Here is a 20,138-nt window from a genome sequence, read left to right on the forward strand (position 1 = left end):
TCTTGTTTGGTTAAAGTTTTTATAATTTATATAGGAAATATTCATTTTAATGTTGTTACTTCTCTTGAAATATTTTATTTGTCCTTGTTTCCTTTCTTCACTTGGCTATTTTCCGTTTGAGCCCCTGGGCTTATAGCATCATGCTCCTCCAACTGGGGTTATAGTTTAGCAAGTAATAATAATAATAATAATAATAATAATAATAATAATAATAATAATAATAATAATAATAATAATAATAATAATAATAATAATAATTATAAATTCCAAATTAATGAAGAAAACAAAATGAAGTAAAGTAATTCAGTTGTCTAGAATTCCTATGTAGACGAGAGGAGGAAGATCAGTTTGCTTACAATAGTTAACGATATACTTGGACTTGGCATTAGCAGTTCAATTTTGTCATTTTTATGGTATAATTTATCAACTTTCGATGTCGAAAGGAATAATATCTTGGTTTAGTGATAATCAGTGTCGATATATTTACTTATAATAGTGACTTAAGTGGGGGAAAGTGTCGTAAATCAGAAGGTGCACATAGTGGAAGATTGCCTTTTTTAGCCTTTAAAAATGCAATGGAATTTTTGTGTTTATTTATTGGAACTGTATTGTATTTACTGTAGATCTCATTTATAAACCTCATACATAACTACATAAATGTCATTTCATGAAATCAGGGCACGTGATAGACTATTAACTCGTAACTACCATAAAGTTTGGGTAGATATATCATGAAACGTATATTTTTCCTACTTTGTGTTTTATTCAATTCTGATCACAAATATTGGAGGAAAACCACTTGTTTTGAGTTTTCTTAGCCTCTCCTGGATCAGCATAATGAATAAGATATTTCAAAGGTTATGAATTGGAATTGAAGAGATTAGTAGGAAATACGTATCATGAATATTAAGTATGTCATAAATAGCCTATTTATATAAATATTCGGGGTGTCTGCCGTTTATGGGGACAGGGATATCTTTCTTATTACTAGCCAAATCGTATTTCATTATGGGGTTGATGTTCTTTACAATTTTCTAACATACCATAATATGATGTTAATTTATCGTTTTGACTAATAACACAATTTACCTTTACCACGGCAATATTTTCTAAGTTCAGCATGGTCCGTACGCAAGTCACGGGTAGCTCCTGCATAGTTTCCAACTTTCCCGATAGACAGAGCCCGTGTCATCCCAGTCTAAGAAACGTTCGGTTTTACAAATTAATACTGTCCCGTCAATCTACATATTTACCCCTTAGTTAAGTATGTAGTTTTTAAGGACACGTCATGTTTAGTGACATTTGATACTGCTGGGATATTTATCATGAAATGTTATGTTAGAAAAAGGCCGTTACAATGCGTCGTACGCTGAAGCCACGGCCAACTTACTCGGTCGTAAAATTTCCCGCAATCATTGTTTCCTGCCTGATTATAATAACACCCGTTTGGCGGCGCTCGATTCGCATATCAGCAGGTCGCGCAAGCATGAACAGTTTTCGATGTTCGTACGTATGTTTTCGCTAATTTCAACAATTTTCATTTTAATCTCTTATTAAGATTGTTATTTCTTTCGAAATCGTCCCAAAATTATGCCGAATACTATTTTGTTTTATATACAAACAAAGGTTAGGTTATCCAGCATCTAGTTAAGATATTTCGTCAGATAAAGCCAGTGTCAAACAAAGCAACCGAACTAACCCTTTCGTGGGCCGCGTGATTTCAAATTTTTAATCCCCCCCATGACCCGAGATTGACCTACAGCCGACCCTTTCCAAGTCTAACCGCTGTGATGGATAGACCTGTTCCGTATAGTTTCTCTGTGAGTGATATTTTCGAGTTTATCTCCTGTATTGATCAGATTGATGCAATTAAGACCCTCAGATATATACATCTACGTGATTTCACTCGTGTTACCCCCGAATTCTTTCACTATTTATTTCGAGAAGGCCTCTTAAGGGATTTTAGAGGTACATGTAAAAAGTGTAAAACAGGTGATGTGGCCCTGATGTGGTTTTAGCGACTACGAAATTTAAGGTAAGCCTGAGTAACCTATAATATGATCATGTGGATAAGATATAATTTTGAGTGCTGGCCAAAGCTTCTTTTCTGTAGGAGAGAGACTTACGAAGGGGGTCCGGGGGCTTGCCCCCGGGTAGGGGTAGTGACCTGGGAACTACTAGGATTGGTTAGGTTTGGTTTGTGGGGTTTGTATGTTAGCAACAGTGTTTGGGGGGTCGCAGGGGGGCGTCAGCCCCCCCGTTTAGTTCACGATGAAGGTAAGGACATGGAACTTCTTTTCTGTAGGAGAGAGACTTACGAAGGGGGTCCGGGGGCTTGCCCCCGGGTAGGGGTAGTGACCTGGGAACTACTAGGATTGGTTAGGTTTGGTTTGTGGGGTTTGTATGTTAGCAACAGTGTTTGGGGGGTCGCAGGGGGGCGTCAGCCCCCCCGTTTAGTTCACGATGAAGGTAAGGACATGGAACTTCTTTTCTGTAGGAGAGAGACTTACGAAGGGGGTCCGGGGGCTTGCCCCCGGCTAGGGGTAGTGACCTGGGAACTACTAGGATTGGTTAGGTTTGGTTTGTGGGGTTTGTATGTTAGCAACAGTGTTTGGGGGGTCGCAGGGGGGCGTCAGCCCCCCCGTTTAGTTCACGATGAAGGTAAGGACATGGAACTTCTTTTCTGTAGGAGAGAGACTTACGAAGGGGGTCCGGGGGCTTGCCCCCGGCTAGGGGTAGTGACCTGGGAACTACTAGGATTGGTTAGGTTTGGTTTGTGGGGTTTGTATGTTAGCAACAGTGTTTGGGGGGTCGCAGGGGGGCGTCAGCCCCCCCGTTTAGTTCACGATGAAGGTAAGGACATGGAACTTCTTTTCTGTAGGAGAGAGACTTACGAAGGGGGTCCGGGGGCTTGCCCCCGGGTAGGGGTAGTGACCTGGGAACTACTAGGATTGGTTAGGTTTGGTTTGTGGGGTTTGTATGTTAGCAACAGTGTTTGGGGGGTCGCAGGGGGGCGTCAGCCCCCCCGTTTAGTTCACGATGAAGGTAAGGACATGGAACTTCTTTTCTGTAGGAGAGAGACTTACGAAGGGGGTCCGGGGGCTTGCCCCCGGCTAGGGGTAGTGACCTGGGAACTACTAGGATTGGTTAGGTTTGGTTTGTGGGGTTTGTATGTTAGCAACAGTGTTTGGGGGGTCGCAGGGGGGCGTCAGCCCCCCCGTTTAGTTCACGATGAAGGTAAGGACATGGCTTGTAGGTCAGGTTAGGAGGGGAATTTTGGGTTAGTTGTCCATTTTTCTCGCACATTTCCGACATCCATGACCAGAGGGTTCCTAGTATGTAGATTGTTGGGACAAGCAGTTACAAAACTAGTGAATTTAATATTTTATTCCGTGATCATTCCCGCGAAAAAGAGCAGATTTTCCTACTTAGTTTCCAACTTTCCCGATAGATAGAGCCCGTGTCATCCCAGTCTAAGAAACCTTCGGTTTTACAATTTAATACTGGTTTTACAATTTAATACTGTCCCGTCAATCTACATATTTACCCCTTCGTTAAGTTTGTAGTTTTTAAGGACACGTCATGTAATCATTCCCGTAAAAAGAGCCGATTTCGGACTTTTTTTTACTCGATTTCAAGAAACATTCGGTTTTACAATTTAATACTGTCCCGTCAATCTACATTATTTAACAAATCATTCCCGTAAAAAAGAGCCGATTTCGGACTTTTTTACCTCGATTTTCGGCCGGTCAAAGGGCTGTCCCCATAAACGGCAGAGGCTCCAAATATTCAAACATAAAAACAATATTCAAGTTAGAGAATTGATTAAGGAAAATATTGTTCAAGAAGACACTGAAGACTTAATCTGTTTTTCGATAATGTGAATTTGATGATAAACGACAAATAGTGTGATATGTTAAGCGGGGTTTACACGGGCGAGCAGCTCGTCGAGCCTGGCTCGACAACCCTGTGTTTGAATTGATGTTCGAGCGTGTAAACGGGCTATTTGGTTGTCGAGCGCGCTCGTCGAGCGGCTCAGTGTAAGTCAGGCTCATCTTGACTTTTGTGGGCGGAGCTACATTGTTTGACGAGCGGTGTGAACGGGTGTCGAGCATCGAACCTCAGTTGTTATTCAAACCTGCTAGAGGAAACATCATCAAAGAAATGCATAATTGCTGCCATTAATGAAAGTAAGAATGAGAAGGAATTCGTACTTGATTTCATACATGCATATCGGGCTCATCCAGCTTTATGGAAAGTTAAATCAAAAGACTATTCCAATAAAGTAGCCAGAAACAAAGGAATAGCGGACACTCAGTCTTTCATGTGGAGTTATGGCCTTCCTCATAGTAATGAAAGGGGTGACACGATTCGGTAGATCAATGTACGTGTCTTCATCCATACGCAAATAATTGCGCCAGTCATCAGACTCTAATTTTAAAGCAACAAGCAAGTTGGTCTATGAAAATTTCTCTCTTTTGATCTTTTTTTTTTTCTTCTTAGTGCCACTGCTAAAGCAATAGCTATCAAATCGTCCAGGTCGAGAGACATGTTGACTTGTTTTAGCACGAGGCACACTGAGGCTCGATGACTGCCTGAAAGCTCTTCGAGCCGTTCTACAAGTAGGTTCGACAACCGGGCTCAACGAGCTGCTCGGCCGTGTAAACCCCGCTTTAGATACGAAAGAATATATATTATAGTGATTTTGTAGGTCCTGGAGAGAGTAAAGTTCCCTTTAGTGATAGGATCAGACTTTAAAGTACACAGCAACTAATATTGGGGGTCCCAGGGGGACATCATGATTTTGGGTTGGTAACACTAAAAACAATTTCCTTTTCGGGTTGCGATGGGAGTGGGTTAAAATGACTCCAGGACCAAGGTCGAACCGGGTTTTGGTCATGTCTGCTTTGCAGCGCCTCGTCTGAACTTGGGACTCCGGCCGCGGTCGTCATGGTGCTTTCATCCTTTCCTATATATCCCATCATCAGCCTAGTATAACCATAATGCTTTCATATATATAACCTACCTCTCCTTCATGCCAACGCAAGGCAGGGCAATCTAAAACCAACCAACTAAAAACAAGTGAATTGTAGAAATTGTAATAGGTGGTTTGTAGGTGACTGGGTCAACGATTTTTCATATGATAAAATACTCGTCCACTCGGCTAACGTGCGTAGCGCAACACGTACCTCCTCACGGAACAGAGAATTAGTGATATAATGTTTAATTACAAGCCACGGCGGAGCGAAGACCAGTAAGTGATTAATTAGCGTTAGTTCGTTAACCAACATACTTGTAGATACTATAAAATATGGGTGACAACGGACACGGATAGGAAGTATTCTCGTTTTCTATGCGAACAGCAGACTGGGTGACCCAACAATCTACACACGTACCATCGCAATCTTCAAAAAGGCATAATATATACTATATAACCAGTCGGAAAGTTATATGATTCGTGTAAGTGGCGTAATGTATAATTTCTTATGATTCTGATCATGTGCTTTAAATGGTCTTTGCTCTGCCGGGCCTCGCTTCACTTGCAAATAAGCATTTCTCATTGCGCCTCTGTCAAGTGGTACATGGATGAGCTGCGGACGCCAATCGTGGCTCATTATTTCTGGTATATCTTTTACTTTAAACATCAACAACAATAGCTATATACTGAATAGTGTGTTTTAAACGTAATTATTGACCAAAGTGGATAGAATTACACAAAATTTCGAAATAGAATAAATTTCCGTAGAAGACATCTTCCTGCGACAGTAGTCATGCTGGAACAGAAGCGGATGGGGGAAAAAAAGGCTTTTGTAAAACAATATCCGAGAACTTGGGCATAAAATATTTGGAAGCTCTTAAACAAAAAACCACATAAAAAACAGGTGACAAAAATTGCATGCATAGTAATCCACAATCGATCTCGATAGTAAATAATGAAATTAGCAAATGAACTGGTCTTCACATTTTATTTGATCGATGTGTAAGTTACTATGTCCCATCCCCTATTAATCATAGTGTTTATAAAAAAAACCTGCACCAGAATAGTCTGTACTCGTTCATTTCTTACACCAAATTCCAGATTTGATAGAAATTAAAAAAACCTGCACCAGAATAGTCTGTACTCGTTCATTTCTTACACCAAATTCCAGATTTGATAGAAATTAAAATTTATACAGTAAATCATTGTTAAGATCCAAGAGGTTTTGAATGAAAATCTGCATGTCAAAAAGGAAACAAGCACAAGTACCACCTAACCTAAGATTCTCCATTTAACCTAAGGTTCCCCACCTAAGCTAACCTATGGCTCCCTCCCCACCTAACCTAACCTATAGCTCCCTCCCCACCGAACCTAACCTATGGCTCCCTCCCCACCGAACCTAACCTATGGCTCCCCAACTAACCTAACCTATGGCTCTCTCCCCACCGAACCTAACCTATGGCCCCGTCCCCACCTAACCTAACCTATGGCTCCCTCCCCACTGAACCTAACCTATGGCCCCCTCCCCACCAAACCTAACCTATGGCTCCCCACCTAACCTAACCTATGGCTCCCTCCCCACCGAACCTAACCTATGGCTCCCTCCCCACCTAACCTAACCTATGGCTCCCTCCCCACCGAACCTAAGCTATGGCTCCCTCCCCACCGAACCTAAGCTATGGCTCCCTCCCCACCGAACCTAACCTATGGCTCCCCACCTAACCTAACCTATGGCTCCCCCCCTAACCTAACCTAGGGCTCTCTCCCCACCGAACCTAACCTATGGCTCCCTCCCCATCTAACCTAACCTATGGCTCCCTCCCCACCTAACCTAACCTATGGTTCCCTCCCCACTGAACCTAACCTAACCTATGGCTCCCTCCCCACCGAACCTAACCTATGGCTCCCTCCCCACTGAACCTAACCTATGGCTCCCTCCCCACCTAACCTAACCTATGGCTCCCTCCCCACCGAACCTAACCTATGGCTCCCTCCCCACCGAACCTAACCTATGGCTTCCTCCCCACCTAACCTAACCTATGGCTCCCTCCCCACCGAACCTAACCTATGGCTCCCTCCCCACCGAACCTAACCTATGGCTCCCTCCCCACCGAACCTAACCTATGGCTCCCTCCCCACCTAACCTAACCTAGGAGCTGTATCAGTATCTACATACCCACTGAGACTACAACATTCTCTTAGTTTGCCGTATTGTATTTTACCCTAAGATGTATGTCTTTGTTTGGTTTGTGAACCTTGAGAAACGTGTTTTTGAAGATTAACAATTTCAAAGCTGTTCAAAATACCTGTAAAAAGACCAGTAACAGTTCTAATTACCTCCAAAAGAGAAATGATCCCTTGTTTTGGATGTTGTTAATATGAACATCTTTCTTAAGTACAAATCTAAGAACTCTTTCAAATGTGTGACGTAATAGTTGGAGGAGCAGCTTGTAAAAAGGGGGTGGAGCTATTCAGTGGGGTGTCAGGTGGGTGGGGCTTACTACTACCCACCAGTTCCGCCCTTATTAATATTAGCTCCTCCCACAACTATGTCACACATTTGAAATACCTCTTGGATTTGTTTTAACCACTGATTTTCAGTTTAGTTGAAATCATGCTCCTTCAAAAGTTAGGAAAATACAAATTACTTATAAAATGTGATGTTGTACTATATAGCCTACATTGTTTTCTCGGGCAGTTTTTATTATTTGTAAATGTGCTAATCTATACTACTGTATATCTATTTTAATGTTACTATTCTTAAAATGTTTTGATTGTTCATTACTTCTCATGTAGTTTATTTATTTCCTTATTTCCTCTCCTCAATGGGCTATCTTTCCCTGTTGGAGCCCTTGGGCTTATAGCATCCTGCTTTTCCAACTAGGGTTGTAGCTTAACCTAGCACTAATAATATTTTTTTTTCAGATTGAGAAAGTTGTTTAATGAACAAGAAGAGGTAGATCTTGAAATACATTAACTGCTGGAAAAGCAAAAATATGTAAAGAATGCTCTACCTAATGAGGTTTTTGAAGATGGAAAAGACGCTCATCTTGCTACAAGCAGCTAGAGTTCTGAGAACTTTATGATAAAAGAAAAAAAATTACAAAGTAATTAATAAGTTATCTGTGATGATTATGAATGAGAGATTTTGTTTGTGTATTTGTATTCTCAGCCTCTAGAAAGTCTGAATAATGGCAAACATGAAAATCTCTGAAGAACTTTTGACCCAATGGGCTGTGAAAAGTGATTTAAATCCCTGAAGAGAAGGCTTTGACCGGAGCGTTTGATGTTAGAAGTTTAATGTCATCGTAAAGATTGATCGTTACGGAAATAACGTTGCCGCCAATACCTCTTGGGAACAAGGTAAGTCATGTCTAAAACCTTAACCAGTAATGATTGAAATGAGTAAACCTTTATTGACCAATTTGTAATTTGCTGTACAGTACAATGTATTTTTGTTGTTTGCACATAACAGCTTTGCTGTATCTGCATAACAAGAATAGGTTTACAGTATGTTGAACTGTAAACAGGATTTATTCACAATGGTTTGCTTACACTTTGGCAGTAGGAAATCATGTCTACTCTCATATTGAAGAAAAACAAAAACATATTTATCTCTTGAAGATTTCTGTAAGTATTATCTTTACACTGGTGAACCATTTTGTTTGAAGATCCTTCCAAAGTTTTTGGAACATATTCTCTTTTAATATGTAGGTGGTTTGCAATGCTGATGTATGTTGAAATATTTTACCTTATGATTTTCAGGAGTTTATATTTATCATTTGTTCCAGTGCAAAAGCAGACCCTTTGCCCTTGAATGTAGGAGATACTTTGGCCAGTTACATCGTTAACAAGGTAGTTAGATAATAACAATTAGGTGAGGGATTTTTCCCATCTATTTAGCCACTCTGCAGGAGGGTGTGCCCCTACTGCTCCCTGATTATTGCAAGCAGTCGAATCTTTTTCTTTTATGTCAGTATGTTCGTGATATGAGTTCATACGTGATACCGTATATGGGAGATTACTTCGGTGCGAGCTGGAATCGGTCGTTGACATGGATAACAAGTAGTGCCCTGGAAAAGATCAGACACGGAAGGTATAAGTCAAAGCTGACTGAAGATCCTCGTGTACTTTATGCTTTTTATAGGGGTAGGGCTGTTCTTAGGCTCCCCTATGGGACAGTGTGTATATCTTGGTCTTAACAGCAGTGGGTAAAGTTTGGAAAGAAGAAGCATAAAAAGACTCCTCTAATACTTTCCGAGGCAATTTCCTTGTTGATGCTGAAGGAACTTTTTGCTTCTTTCCTCCCCGATTATCAACCGCTAGGGTTAATATCAGGTCTCTGATAAGTAAAGTATGTCATTCCTTTTTTGAAGATTGTTTGATGCCTTTTAATGTTAGAAATTTCATGATTGAATGTCCAGGTTTAGCAGATTAGAAAGATAACGATTGTCAAAATTCCAGGACCACATTTTATTTGGTTTTAATTTTCTTAAAGGGATTGGAGTTTTGGATCTACTGTAATATATATCTACCAGTTGATTAATATAATTGTTTGTTCCTATGTGAAATACACACCATCGTCATTTAAAAGGGTTTACTATGTTGTCGTTTGGCTATGACCAGAATTAAGGAAATTGTGTGATTCTGGTAATGTTGTATTGTTGCCAACGTCCCACCTGCACTTGGGTAAGAGCAGCTAGATCAGCATGACTTGCATCACTTTACTCTTGGTCGCCATTCTAGTCAGATGCTGCTTCAACTGCTGGCCATGGTATGCTTCGCTTTGTGCTTTTTCTCTACTTTCAGTGCATTTGTGATTATGAGTGTTTCTCCTGTGAATGTGAGAATCTGCCGTGGTCTTGGAGGTAGTCATTGTGGCACCATCATGACCTGAGTGAAGGTAGATCCCCATCTATTGTGGCCTGGGTATCATGGTAAGCAATGCTCCTTTACCTCTTGTTGTGAATTTTTCTGGGATTGGCTGCACTCTCAATGGGAGAAATACTGTACAGTAGTTGTTGGAAGAAGAAGGCTAAGAGGGATTACTCCCCTTATGCTTCTTTCTCCATTGAAAACAAGAAGCAGAAGCCTTTCTTCCCAAATCCTGACCTTCCTCTTTCAGATACATTCTCAACGGAGTTTCCCGAAAATCCGATGACCAAAATAGACAACCATTTTGTGCATGATTTTGTTGATGTGTTATTGCTTATTATGATTATTGAACCCGAGATCTTATAAGGTGATGTATAATCCTTTGTCTTCAGCTCATTTACAGCTAGAGCGAGAGATGTTGCAATTACATTGGTCTTGCCTGCTTATGTTAACCTTAACAAGTCTCCATCTCCCCCCCACAAATGTAATTAACTTAGATCATATTTTTGTTCCAAATTCTACATATCCAGGATTTTTTTCCTCCATGATCCAAGAATGCTCCCTGATGAGAATTTTAAAAGTATCACCTAAATGTACACCTATGCAAACACCTCACAGACAGGTAACAGATCATTCTACTTCATCAGGTACAGAAGCGACTTTTTTAGAAGGAGCTTACTATTTTTCTATTCTCACTCATGATTATTCTGACCTTCCTTCAACTCCTAGAGATCCTAAAGTAAAGTCTTCCCCTCAGAAGAGGGCACCTAGCTTTTTTCCATGGAAGACCACCTTTATTTTTTAAATATTTCAGGTAGACCTCACCAGGAATTACAGACCTGATCATATCATCATAGTGCGACTGTAATGTTATCTCAGCACCCACAAGCTCACAAACATGACCCACGTTTGATTTTAGGTACAGTACAAGCAAGTGTGCTTTTTATATGCAATAGTCAGGGAACGCCTGGTCGCTGAATGCGCACACAGCCTTTGTCACTCATAATGAAGTAAACACACCAGTTGAATGCACCACCATCCCATCTCACTTGCAAGCAAGACATGAGGCCACCATCTCGCGAGTAACAATAACTCGTATTAACGTAACTGGAACGAGTTTATATTCCTCTACGAGATTAACATAACGTTTCAGGTCCATCTAGAAATGGAAATTCTAAGTTAGCTTTTGCTATGCTTGTCCCTAGATCAGTTAAAGTAGCTATGGGTGATTTTAAACCCAACCTTAGACAAACACAGAGTTTTGAGAGGAAACGGGCTTCGGAGCTATATCTGCCATTTGCTTGTGTCACACCAATCATTGACTTTTGAGACAGTCCTCTGCATAAAAGACGGAGGTCAGACTCCCCGCCATATTATTCGGCGAAGAAATATAGATGTTCTCTGTGGGATACACCCATTCATTCCTTTTCTTCCCCACAGGCTTCTAATTCAGAGAAGGAAAGGAAACTCTCTCTCCCTTATCCCACACATGCCCATAAGTCTCGCACTCATTTTGATCGGAACCCTCCTCATTCCGGGTCTGTTGCTTCATCTAGTTCTTCAGGCTCCAGATGAGACAGTAAAGATATTTAAGCAAAGTGAAGAATTCACGCTGTAAAGGTTTTAAGGCCGCTCATAAAAGGCAGAGGCAAGGAACAGTAACATTGTTCTGCCGAGCAGGACAATGCCTTAGAGACTGACCATGGGCGCTGATCATATTATGATCAGCGCCCAAGCCCCCTCTCCACCCAAACTAGTACCAAGGAGGGCCAGGCAATGGCTGCTGATGACTCAGCAGATAAACCCATAGGCTACCCCAAACCCCCCATCATTAGCTTACCAGGATGGTGAGGTTGCAGTGACCAAAGAAACCAATAAGTTTGAGCGGGACTCGAACCCCAGTCTGGCTTTCATCAGTCAGGGATGTTACTTCATCGCCATCATAACCCGTAATAAGAGCCAAATACTTCTGTGATAAGTCAGAATACGACGGGTCCTGATCCAACTACGATCACGATCAAGGACTATCCCAAGCAAATTACAGAGATGATAGTGGATACCTGCTGGGTTCCTCCCATATGGGTCCCAGCATCAGGTCCTGGAGAGCCCTCTCACTTTTTGAAAATTATGAGCTTGATTAGTTCCTAGGTAGTAGGTTGGCTAGGGCACCAACCGCCCGTTGAGATACTACCGCTAGAGTGTTAAGGGGTCCTTTGACTGGCCAGACAGCACTACATAGGACCCTTCTCTCTGGTTACGGTTCTTTCTTTTTGCCTACACAATCACCGAATAGTCTGGCCTATTCTTTACAGATTCTCCTCTGTACTCATACACCTGACAACACTGAGATTACTAAACTTTTCTTCTTCTCTCAAGGGGTTAACTACTGTACTCTAATTTCAGTGGCTACATTCCTCTTGGTAAGGGTAGAAGAGACTCTTTAGCAATGGTAAGCAACTCTTCTAGGAGGACACTCCAAAATCAAACCATTGTTCTCTAGTCTTGGGTAGTGCCATAGCCTCTGTACCATGGTATTCCACTGTCTTGGGTTAGAGTTCTCTTGCTTGAGGGTACACTCGGGCACACTATTGTATCCAGTTTCTCTTCCTCTTGTTTTGTTATAGTTTTTAACCCTGGATAGGTACGGTGGGTCGTACGCGACCCCGAGCGTCAAAAAAAGAGAGGTTTTTCTCACGTGACTCACCCCCGTGACTGAATTTGTGGGTGATCGACCTGCAGGAGGTGTCTCCCCTACACGCTCTAGTAGTGTCCAGATGTGCATTGCTGTAGCTGTACTCCTTCCCCGATTTCTGAGACGCGTCGGGGTCGAGCGCGACCGAGTTTACCCTTCTAAGGTAATTTGCATAATTATCAAAGTTATTACGTATTATGAAATTGTCGTAGAATGGTGCAACTTGTATAGGTTATCAGTTGTGGAAAGTCTTGGTGGATTGTTTGGCTACCATGTGCATGATTTTTTTTTAGTTAAAATGTCGTTCATCACCACGAGGACCATTTTACCGCGAGTGCCCCTTTTTCATTTTTTATCATTTTTTTGCCAAGTCATTTTTCCGTAAGATATTGCCAAATAGTGTTGTAAAACTTTTGCTTTTTTAGTGTTGGAAAGTGTGTCTAGATGATCTGGCTACCCATGCGTGACTTTGTTTTTGTCAGATACGACGTAGTTATTGGTATATTGGGTATTTAACTGCGGTTGCCAATTTCTGTTTTTTTTTCAATATTTGTAAAAATTTACTACGTAGTAAGGAATTGCCGTATATTATTGATTTTTTTTTCATGTTTATGTGTTAGAAAGTGTGCCTTGATGGTTGGGCTAACACGTGGATGTCTTTTTTTTTATCTGAGATGCCGTATATTAGAATGTTGGGCATTTTACCGCGAGTGCCTCTTTTTCATTTTTTTTCATTTTTTTGCCAAGTCATTTTTCCGTAAGATATTCCCAATAGTGTCGTAAAACTTTTGCTTTTTTAGTGTTGGAAAGTGTGTCTAGATGATCTGGCTACCCATGCGTGACTTTGTTTTTGTCAGATACGACGTAGTTATTGGTATATTGGGTATTTAACTGCGGTTACCAATTTCTGTTTTTTTTCAATATTTGTAAAAATTTACTACGTAGTAAAGAATTGCCGTATATTATTGATTTTTTTTTCATGTTTATGTGTTAGAAAGTGTGCCTTGATGGTTGGGCTAACACGTGCATGTCTTTTTTTTTATCTGAGATGCCGTATATTAGAATGTTGGGCATTTTTCCGCGAGTGCCCCTTTTTATTTGTTTTGCATTTTTTTACTTAGTCATGTTACCGTAAGGAATTGGCAAGAAGTGTCGCAAAACTTATATTTTTATAGTGTTGGAAAGATTTTCTAGATGATCTGGCTACCCATGCCTATCTTTTTTTTTAGCCAGATATGGCGTATATATAGGTATGTGTTCGATTTTCCTGTGATTGCCATTTTTTCGTTTTTTCCCATTTCTTTCAAAATTACTACGTACAAAGGAACTATCACAGAGTAATGATTCATTTATATGTTTATTTATCGGAAAATGTGCCTTGATGGTTTGCCTAGCACGTGGCTGAAATTTTTTTTTTTCTGAAATGCCGTATATTAGAATGGCCATTTTTCCGCGAGTGCCCCTTTTTATTTGTTTTGCATTTTTTTGCTTAGTCATGTTACCGTAAGGAATTGGCAAGTAGTGTCGCAAAACTTATAATTTTATAGTGTTGGAAAGTGTTTCTAGATGATCTGGCTACCCATGCCTATCTTTTTTTTATCAGATATGGCGTATATATAGGTATGTGTTCGATTTTCCTGTGATTGCCATTTTTTCGTTTTTTCCCATTTCTTTCAAAATTACTACGTACTAAGGAACTATCACAGAGTAATGATTCATTTAGATGTTTATTTGTCGGAAAATGTGCCTTGATGGTTTGCCTAGTACGTGGCTGAAATTTTTTTTTTTTTTTGAAATGCCGTATATTAGAATGTTGGCCATTTTTCCGCGAGTGCCCCTTTTTATTTGTTTTGCATTTTTTTGCTTAGTCATGTTACCGTAAGGAATTGGCAAGTAGTGTCGCAAAACTTGTATTTTTATAGTGTTGGGAAGTGTTTCTAGATGATCTGGCTACCCATGCCTATCTTTATTTTTAGCCAGATATGGCGTATATATAGGTATGTGTTCGATTTTCCTGCGATTGCCACTTTTTCGTTTTTTCCCATTTCTTTCAAAATTACTACGTACTAAGGAACTATCACAGAGTAATGATTCATTTAGATGTTTATTTGTCGGAAAATGTGCCTTGATGGTTTGCCTAGTACGTGGCTGAAATTTTTTTTTTTTGAAATGCCGTATATTAGAATGTTGGCCATTTTTCCGCGAGTGCCCCTTTTTATTTGTTTTGCATTTTTTTGCTTAGTCATGTTACCGTAAGGAATTGGCAAGTAGTGTCGCAAAACTTGTATTTTTATAGTGTTGGGAAGTGTTTCTAGATGATCTGGCTACCCATGCCTATCTTTATTTTTAGCCAGATATGGCGTATATATAGGTATGTGTTCGATTTTCCTGTGATTGCCATTTTTTCGTTTTTTCCCATTTCTTTCAAAATTACTACGTACTAAGGAACTATCACAGAGTAATGATTCCTCTAGATGTTTATTTGTCGGAAAATTTTGTTTACTTCTTTTTTGATTGAATATCATCAAATTTTTTTAGCTAAAATATTATATTGTTTTACATTTTTTTTTTTTTCGATTTTATTTCCCTTCAAAAAATTTTTTTGGGGTCAGAATTTTAATTTTATAGTCGTAAAATAATTGACAATTATCCAGCAACCCACCATACAATTTTTATGCATATCCAAGAATTATTAGATTAGTAAATAACACCTTGAAATTGACATACCCTTCCTACATTTCAAGTGGCAGATTAGGGAGTCTGAGTCAGTGTGGTTGGCGGCCATTTTGTGGACATATCCGAAGCGTAAGTTGCCCTATCTATATATATTCTTGTTCCCTATAGAATTTGTGATATTTTGGTATATTTTTACCTGCATAAATATCATATTATATATTAAATATATGTATTTTTTTACGAAATTTCTAAGTACTCAAAAAATTACCTTTAGATATGGCCCCTGATATAAATGTAATTTACAAAATAATGAAGATTTTTTTACATATTTCTATTTTAGGATAACATATGTTTATTCCCTAAAAAAATTAGCCACTTCCTATTTCATTTGGGTACCCCAAAAAATTCATGAAATTTGGACATATTTTTTGGGCCAAAAAAAGTTACCTTTTTTTTCTCATTTCAGATCTTCACCTCCATGGGTCTGACTTCATCCAAAATACATCAAGATGTGTCCTAAACATTCAAGAATCAATTCCTAAAAGGATTTGTGTATATATGTATAAACTTTTTTTTTTATGAATTTTTATGTAAGGTCATTTTTTTTTCTACTTAATTTTTTTCATTTATAATAAATAGTTTTTCTGCAGATGAGTAGTATTTATCTTTACAGTTGTTTTAAACATTCTTTGAAGTTTTTTTTGGCAAAAGAAAAAAGGAGGTTACTGCAAAAACTGATTTTTCAAGAATTTTTTTTGGCGTCGGGGTTGTTCGCGTCCGAGTATACCCTTAAAGGGGTGTCCGAGGAGCGTACCTATCCAGGGTTAAAGTTTATATAGGAAATGTTCATTTTAATGTTGTTACTATTCTTAAAATATTTTATTTTTCCTTATTTCATTTCCTCACTGGGCTATTTTCCCTGTTGGAGCCCCTGGGCTTATAGCATCCTGCTTTTCCAACTAGGGTTGTAGCTTAGCATTTGATAATAATAATAATACACGAGTTTGGTAAACTGCTAAGTTCTCAACTTTCCCGTAGGTGTTGTACAGAGTACATGGCTTATATTTTTGCCAGTTCAGAGGACCTTAGTGATGCTGAAATTAAAAAAGCAGTATGAGGAATTAGTATGTTCAGGGGCGAAAGGCCTGAAGTTTGTTCTTCACCAGACAGCTTACATATGGGTCCTTGCATTTTTAAGAGGAGAGATAAAGTACTTGCTAAATGTACTGTATGAAACTAATGACACAGAGGGATGCTCATTACCTAAGAAACTCCAACATTATAGACCATTCTATGTTTTTCCCCCTTGAAAGTAAAAGCAGTGGTGGAAAAGTTTGAGAAAACCAGACTGTCTTCTTTTATAAGGAGGGCTGCTGCTTTGTTTCCAAGTCCTCACCAACCCCCTAGACCATCTCTCAAACCAGTACCACAACTTAGGCTGCTACCTGAGCCCGAGAATAATTCCTCCTTTAAAAGACAGGATACAACAGATCCGTTTTGTCGCAAAGGATATTCCTCTAACTGAATGGGCAGAGGTTCCTCTCAGGGAAGACATGCCTGCAAAGTTGTTGGCTAAAGCGGCAGTTCATTTGGGCGGATCTTTGGTCAATAGAAGTACTTTGCTGAGGATATTGTGTCACATTCATAAGCTGTTGCTCTCCACTAACTTGAACTCCGATGATCCCGTTCTTTTATATGAAGGTATCTTAGAAAGACCTCTTCCTAGAGGAAGAGATGTTTCAAATGCTCAAGGAGAATGCTATAGAGGAAATCTTGACAGGTCTCCAGGTTTCTTAAGCAACATCTTTCTGGTAGAGAAACTGACAGGAGTCTGGAGACTTATCATAGACCTTTCCTGCTTGAACCAGTTTGTGCTCCAAACAAGGTTCAAGTTGGAGACGCCAAGTACAGTAGTTTAAGCCATCAGAAACTACTACTTCCTGCTGACCATAATTGTGAAGGATGCGTATTTCCGAATCCCTGTTCAACCAGGGTCAGGGAAGTACTTACGTTTCCTTTCCAGAAAGTAAATGTTACAATTCAGGGTGCTATGCTTCGGCCTGTCCATAGCACCATAAGTATTGCCTTGCCTACTGACTCTGGTTTCTTTATGGGCACACGCTTTGGTAATAAGACTTTAGGTGCCTTTATGACTGGTACAACTCATTTGTCACTGGAACATCTAGTTCGATTTTTGTCTAGAGCTAAGTTTCCTGCTAAACTTGGAGAAGTCGAGCCTAGTCCTTCAACACCACATACAGTACTTGGGCATGGATACTTCATAGACTTGGCCCAAGCCAGAGTGTATCCATCTTCTGACAGAACCAAGAGGTTCAGGCAGATTGCAGCTCCCTGTCTGGAGATGGATTTCCTTCCAACTCACTCATAGCAAAAGCTCCTGGGCCATCTATCCTCCTTAGAGAAACTAGTTTCCTTCAGGAGGCTGTATCTTTGCTCTTTACAATGGGCACTTAAGAGCCAATGGTTGCACATATCAGAGCCCCTGTCAGCTCTTTTGAAGAACCCCAGTGATGTGTTACCTACCTGCATTGCCATCAAAGTGAATGTTCAGTGTACCGGCAAGGGGCTGTGGCTTCCTCACCACTGGCCAGTAACTACCTGTTACTGCCCATGCCTCATAAATTTTAATACAGAGTTCCAGCTGCAATTGAATTGATCCCCTAATTAATGGACTCAGGTTTTTATATTTAGGGAAAATAGAAATTACTTTAAAATTTTTGATATTTTTATTCTTTTCATATAAATTTCCCCCTTTTTTTAGTATAAATTTGTTAGGGGTTTTAATAAAAATATATTCCCACATGTTCAATACATGATTGTACAAATCTTTAGATAAAATCTGATTTCTAAAATTGTAGATATGATATTAAAATTACTTTCTTAAACACAAATTTACTAATATGCGCTTCTCTTTTGAAGCTCTAATTTCAAGTATTATGTCGGTGTCTCCACAGGAAACCCTTATCTAATTCCACATCCTTTTTGAATGCCGTCACAACAGCACTGTCTCTCATATATATTTTTAGTTGTTTTTATTTCCATGAAGGAAGAGCTCAAACAGAAATGGAATAAGGAATGATTTTTACATACCATGTCATATTAAGAAAATTTCATTATCACTTTCAGGGTTCGATTACATGGTTCTTAACAACAAAATAGAGCATTTCGTATGTTGTAGCTGCTGCGATCTTCATGTCAGTCATGGAAGGTACTGTAGTATTTTTTATTTGATTTGTATTTTGTTTTAGGATGGTCCAATATTTGGTGTATGTTAGGATTATAAATCAGTTTTATTTCTTTTCAGTTCTTTGAATAGGTTGGGATTTTAATCCTATATCATCTTTAATTTTTCAATGTTTGTTCTGTGATAGAAATAACTAGAAAGGTTTTGTTTTGGATGATATTGAAATATATTTTTCATGTAGAATTACTGTTTTTGATATATTGTAAGTAAAGTATGAAAAATAATTAATTGAAACTTATAATGATTAGGATTCTAGGTTATTGAGGCTATTGAATATTTAAAGCCGATTTTGTTTTTATAGAAACTTATCCTGCTAGAGTTACAGTGAAAGGGTTCCGCATCTGAGGTGTATACCATTGTATTTTTCATTCTCCTTAGGTAGGATATAGATATCCAAATTAAGGGGGTTAGAGACAAGACCTCATTACTGTACAGTGTTCATGACTGTTATTGTCCCATGTTACTCAGTTAACAAGAAAATTTCCTTGCATAGGACAACCGACTTTCAGCCCAATTTTCAGCATGTGTACCAACCCTGTTGTGGTCCATGAGTGTTTGTGTAATGCCATCCTTAAAGACAAATATATTTTAATGGCTTCCATTCATTGCATATGCCCAGTACTGCTGGTACACTGCTTATGTGTGCATCTATCTATTATCCTCATGACTAGTATCATTCTAGCCACTGAACTGGTGCAAATGTACACTCAGCACTAACAATGCTACCTATGTACTCAATTATACTTCTTAATACTAATGTGTTATGCTGCAGTCTTACCCTCACAGTTGCAATATGTTCTGTTGTTGAGTGCAGGGTTGAACGTAGTTGGTGCACTGGAAGGGGAAGTCTCCCAGCATACCGGGCAGTGTTTACTGTTATTTCTTCAGCCATTCTTGAGTACACATTTTGCTGCACCACTCTGGTCACTATACTGACTTCTGTTTCTCCCTCTTAAATGTGTGTTTCAAACTTAGTATGGAAAATTCTCAAACTTACGTATGAGATGCAGAAGTGTTTGGGAAGAGAAAAGGGATTTTGACGAAGGAAAAATCTATTTCTGGGCTCAACCTGTGTCGCTCCGTGAAATGCTCCTTAAAGCACTATTTCAAAGGTATAAATACTGCTAAATATACCAGAGAAAAAAGATGCATGGAATGCTGGGAATATATCCAGCTCGCTCACCCCTAAAGGGTGTCTGTATTAAAACTGGGGCGAATGATACCACTACCAGAGATCCCTTTCCAATTAGACTTCTCCCTCCTCAAAATACCCCATTACTACGAGGTGTCGTTCACCACAGCTACTGCCCCCCCCCCCCCCCACACACACACCACCACCACTACCTATCCTTCTCCCATCATTCCTATTAGCACCCCAAGCTTGGGCCAGCTTAGGGTGAGGAAAAAGGAGGGAGGGTTCACTGGGCGACACAGGTTCCTCGCCCAGAAATAGATTTTTCCTTCGTTAAAATCCCTTTTCTGGGCTCAAACTGTGTTGCTCTGTGAAATAGTAACAGAGAATTGGTCCCATAAGCTTGGAAATACTCAAAACGTTAATGAACTGAATTAAAAATAGAGTAATTCAATGAAGCATGTTTCACTAAAATCTTTGATATACGCCCAAATCAAGGTCAATGTTAAGGTAGGGGGGA

The 20,138-nt window shown here is 39.6% G+C and overlaps 1 protein-coding gene across 2 annotated transcripts in view; it reads left to right on the forward strand.

Moving 5' to 3' along the window:
* Positions 1-335: 335 nt before the first annotated feature.
* Positions 336-20,138, forward strand: part of LOC137658512 (phosphatidylinositol 4,5-bisphosphate 3-kinase catalytic subunit delta isoform-like) — a 119,702-nt gene continuing 99,899 nt past the window's right edge. For both annotated transcript variants that reach the window (XM_068393289.1, XM_068393297.1), the window contains exons 1-3: positions 336-413; positions 7,904-8,341; positions 18,369-18,450. In XM_068393289.1, the coding sequence (XP_068249390.1) occupies positions 18,435-18,450 (16 nt within the window). In that variant the 5' untranslated portion in view covers positions 336-413; positions 7,904-8,341; positions 18,369-18,434. The remainder of the gene's footprint in view (positions 414-7,903; positions 8,342-18,368; positions 18,451-20,138) is intronic.

This window comes from Palaemon carinicauda, chromosome 1, assembly GCF_036898095.1.
Source record: "Palaemon carinicauda isolate YSFRI2023 chromosome 1, ASM3689809v2, whole genome shotgun sequence".
NCBI lineage: Eukaryota > Metazoa > Arthropoda > Malacostraca > Decapoda > Palaemonidae > Palaemon > Palaemon carinicauda.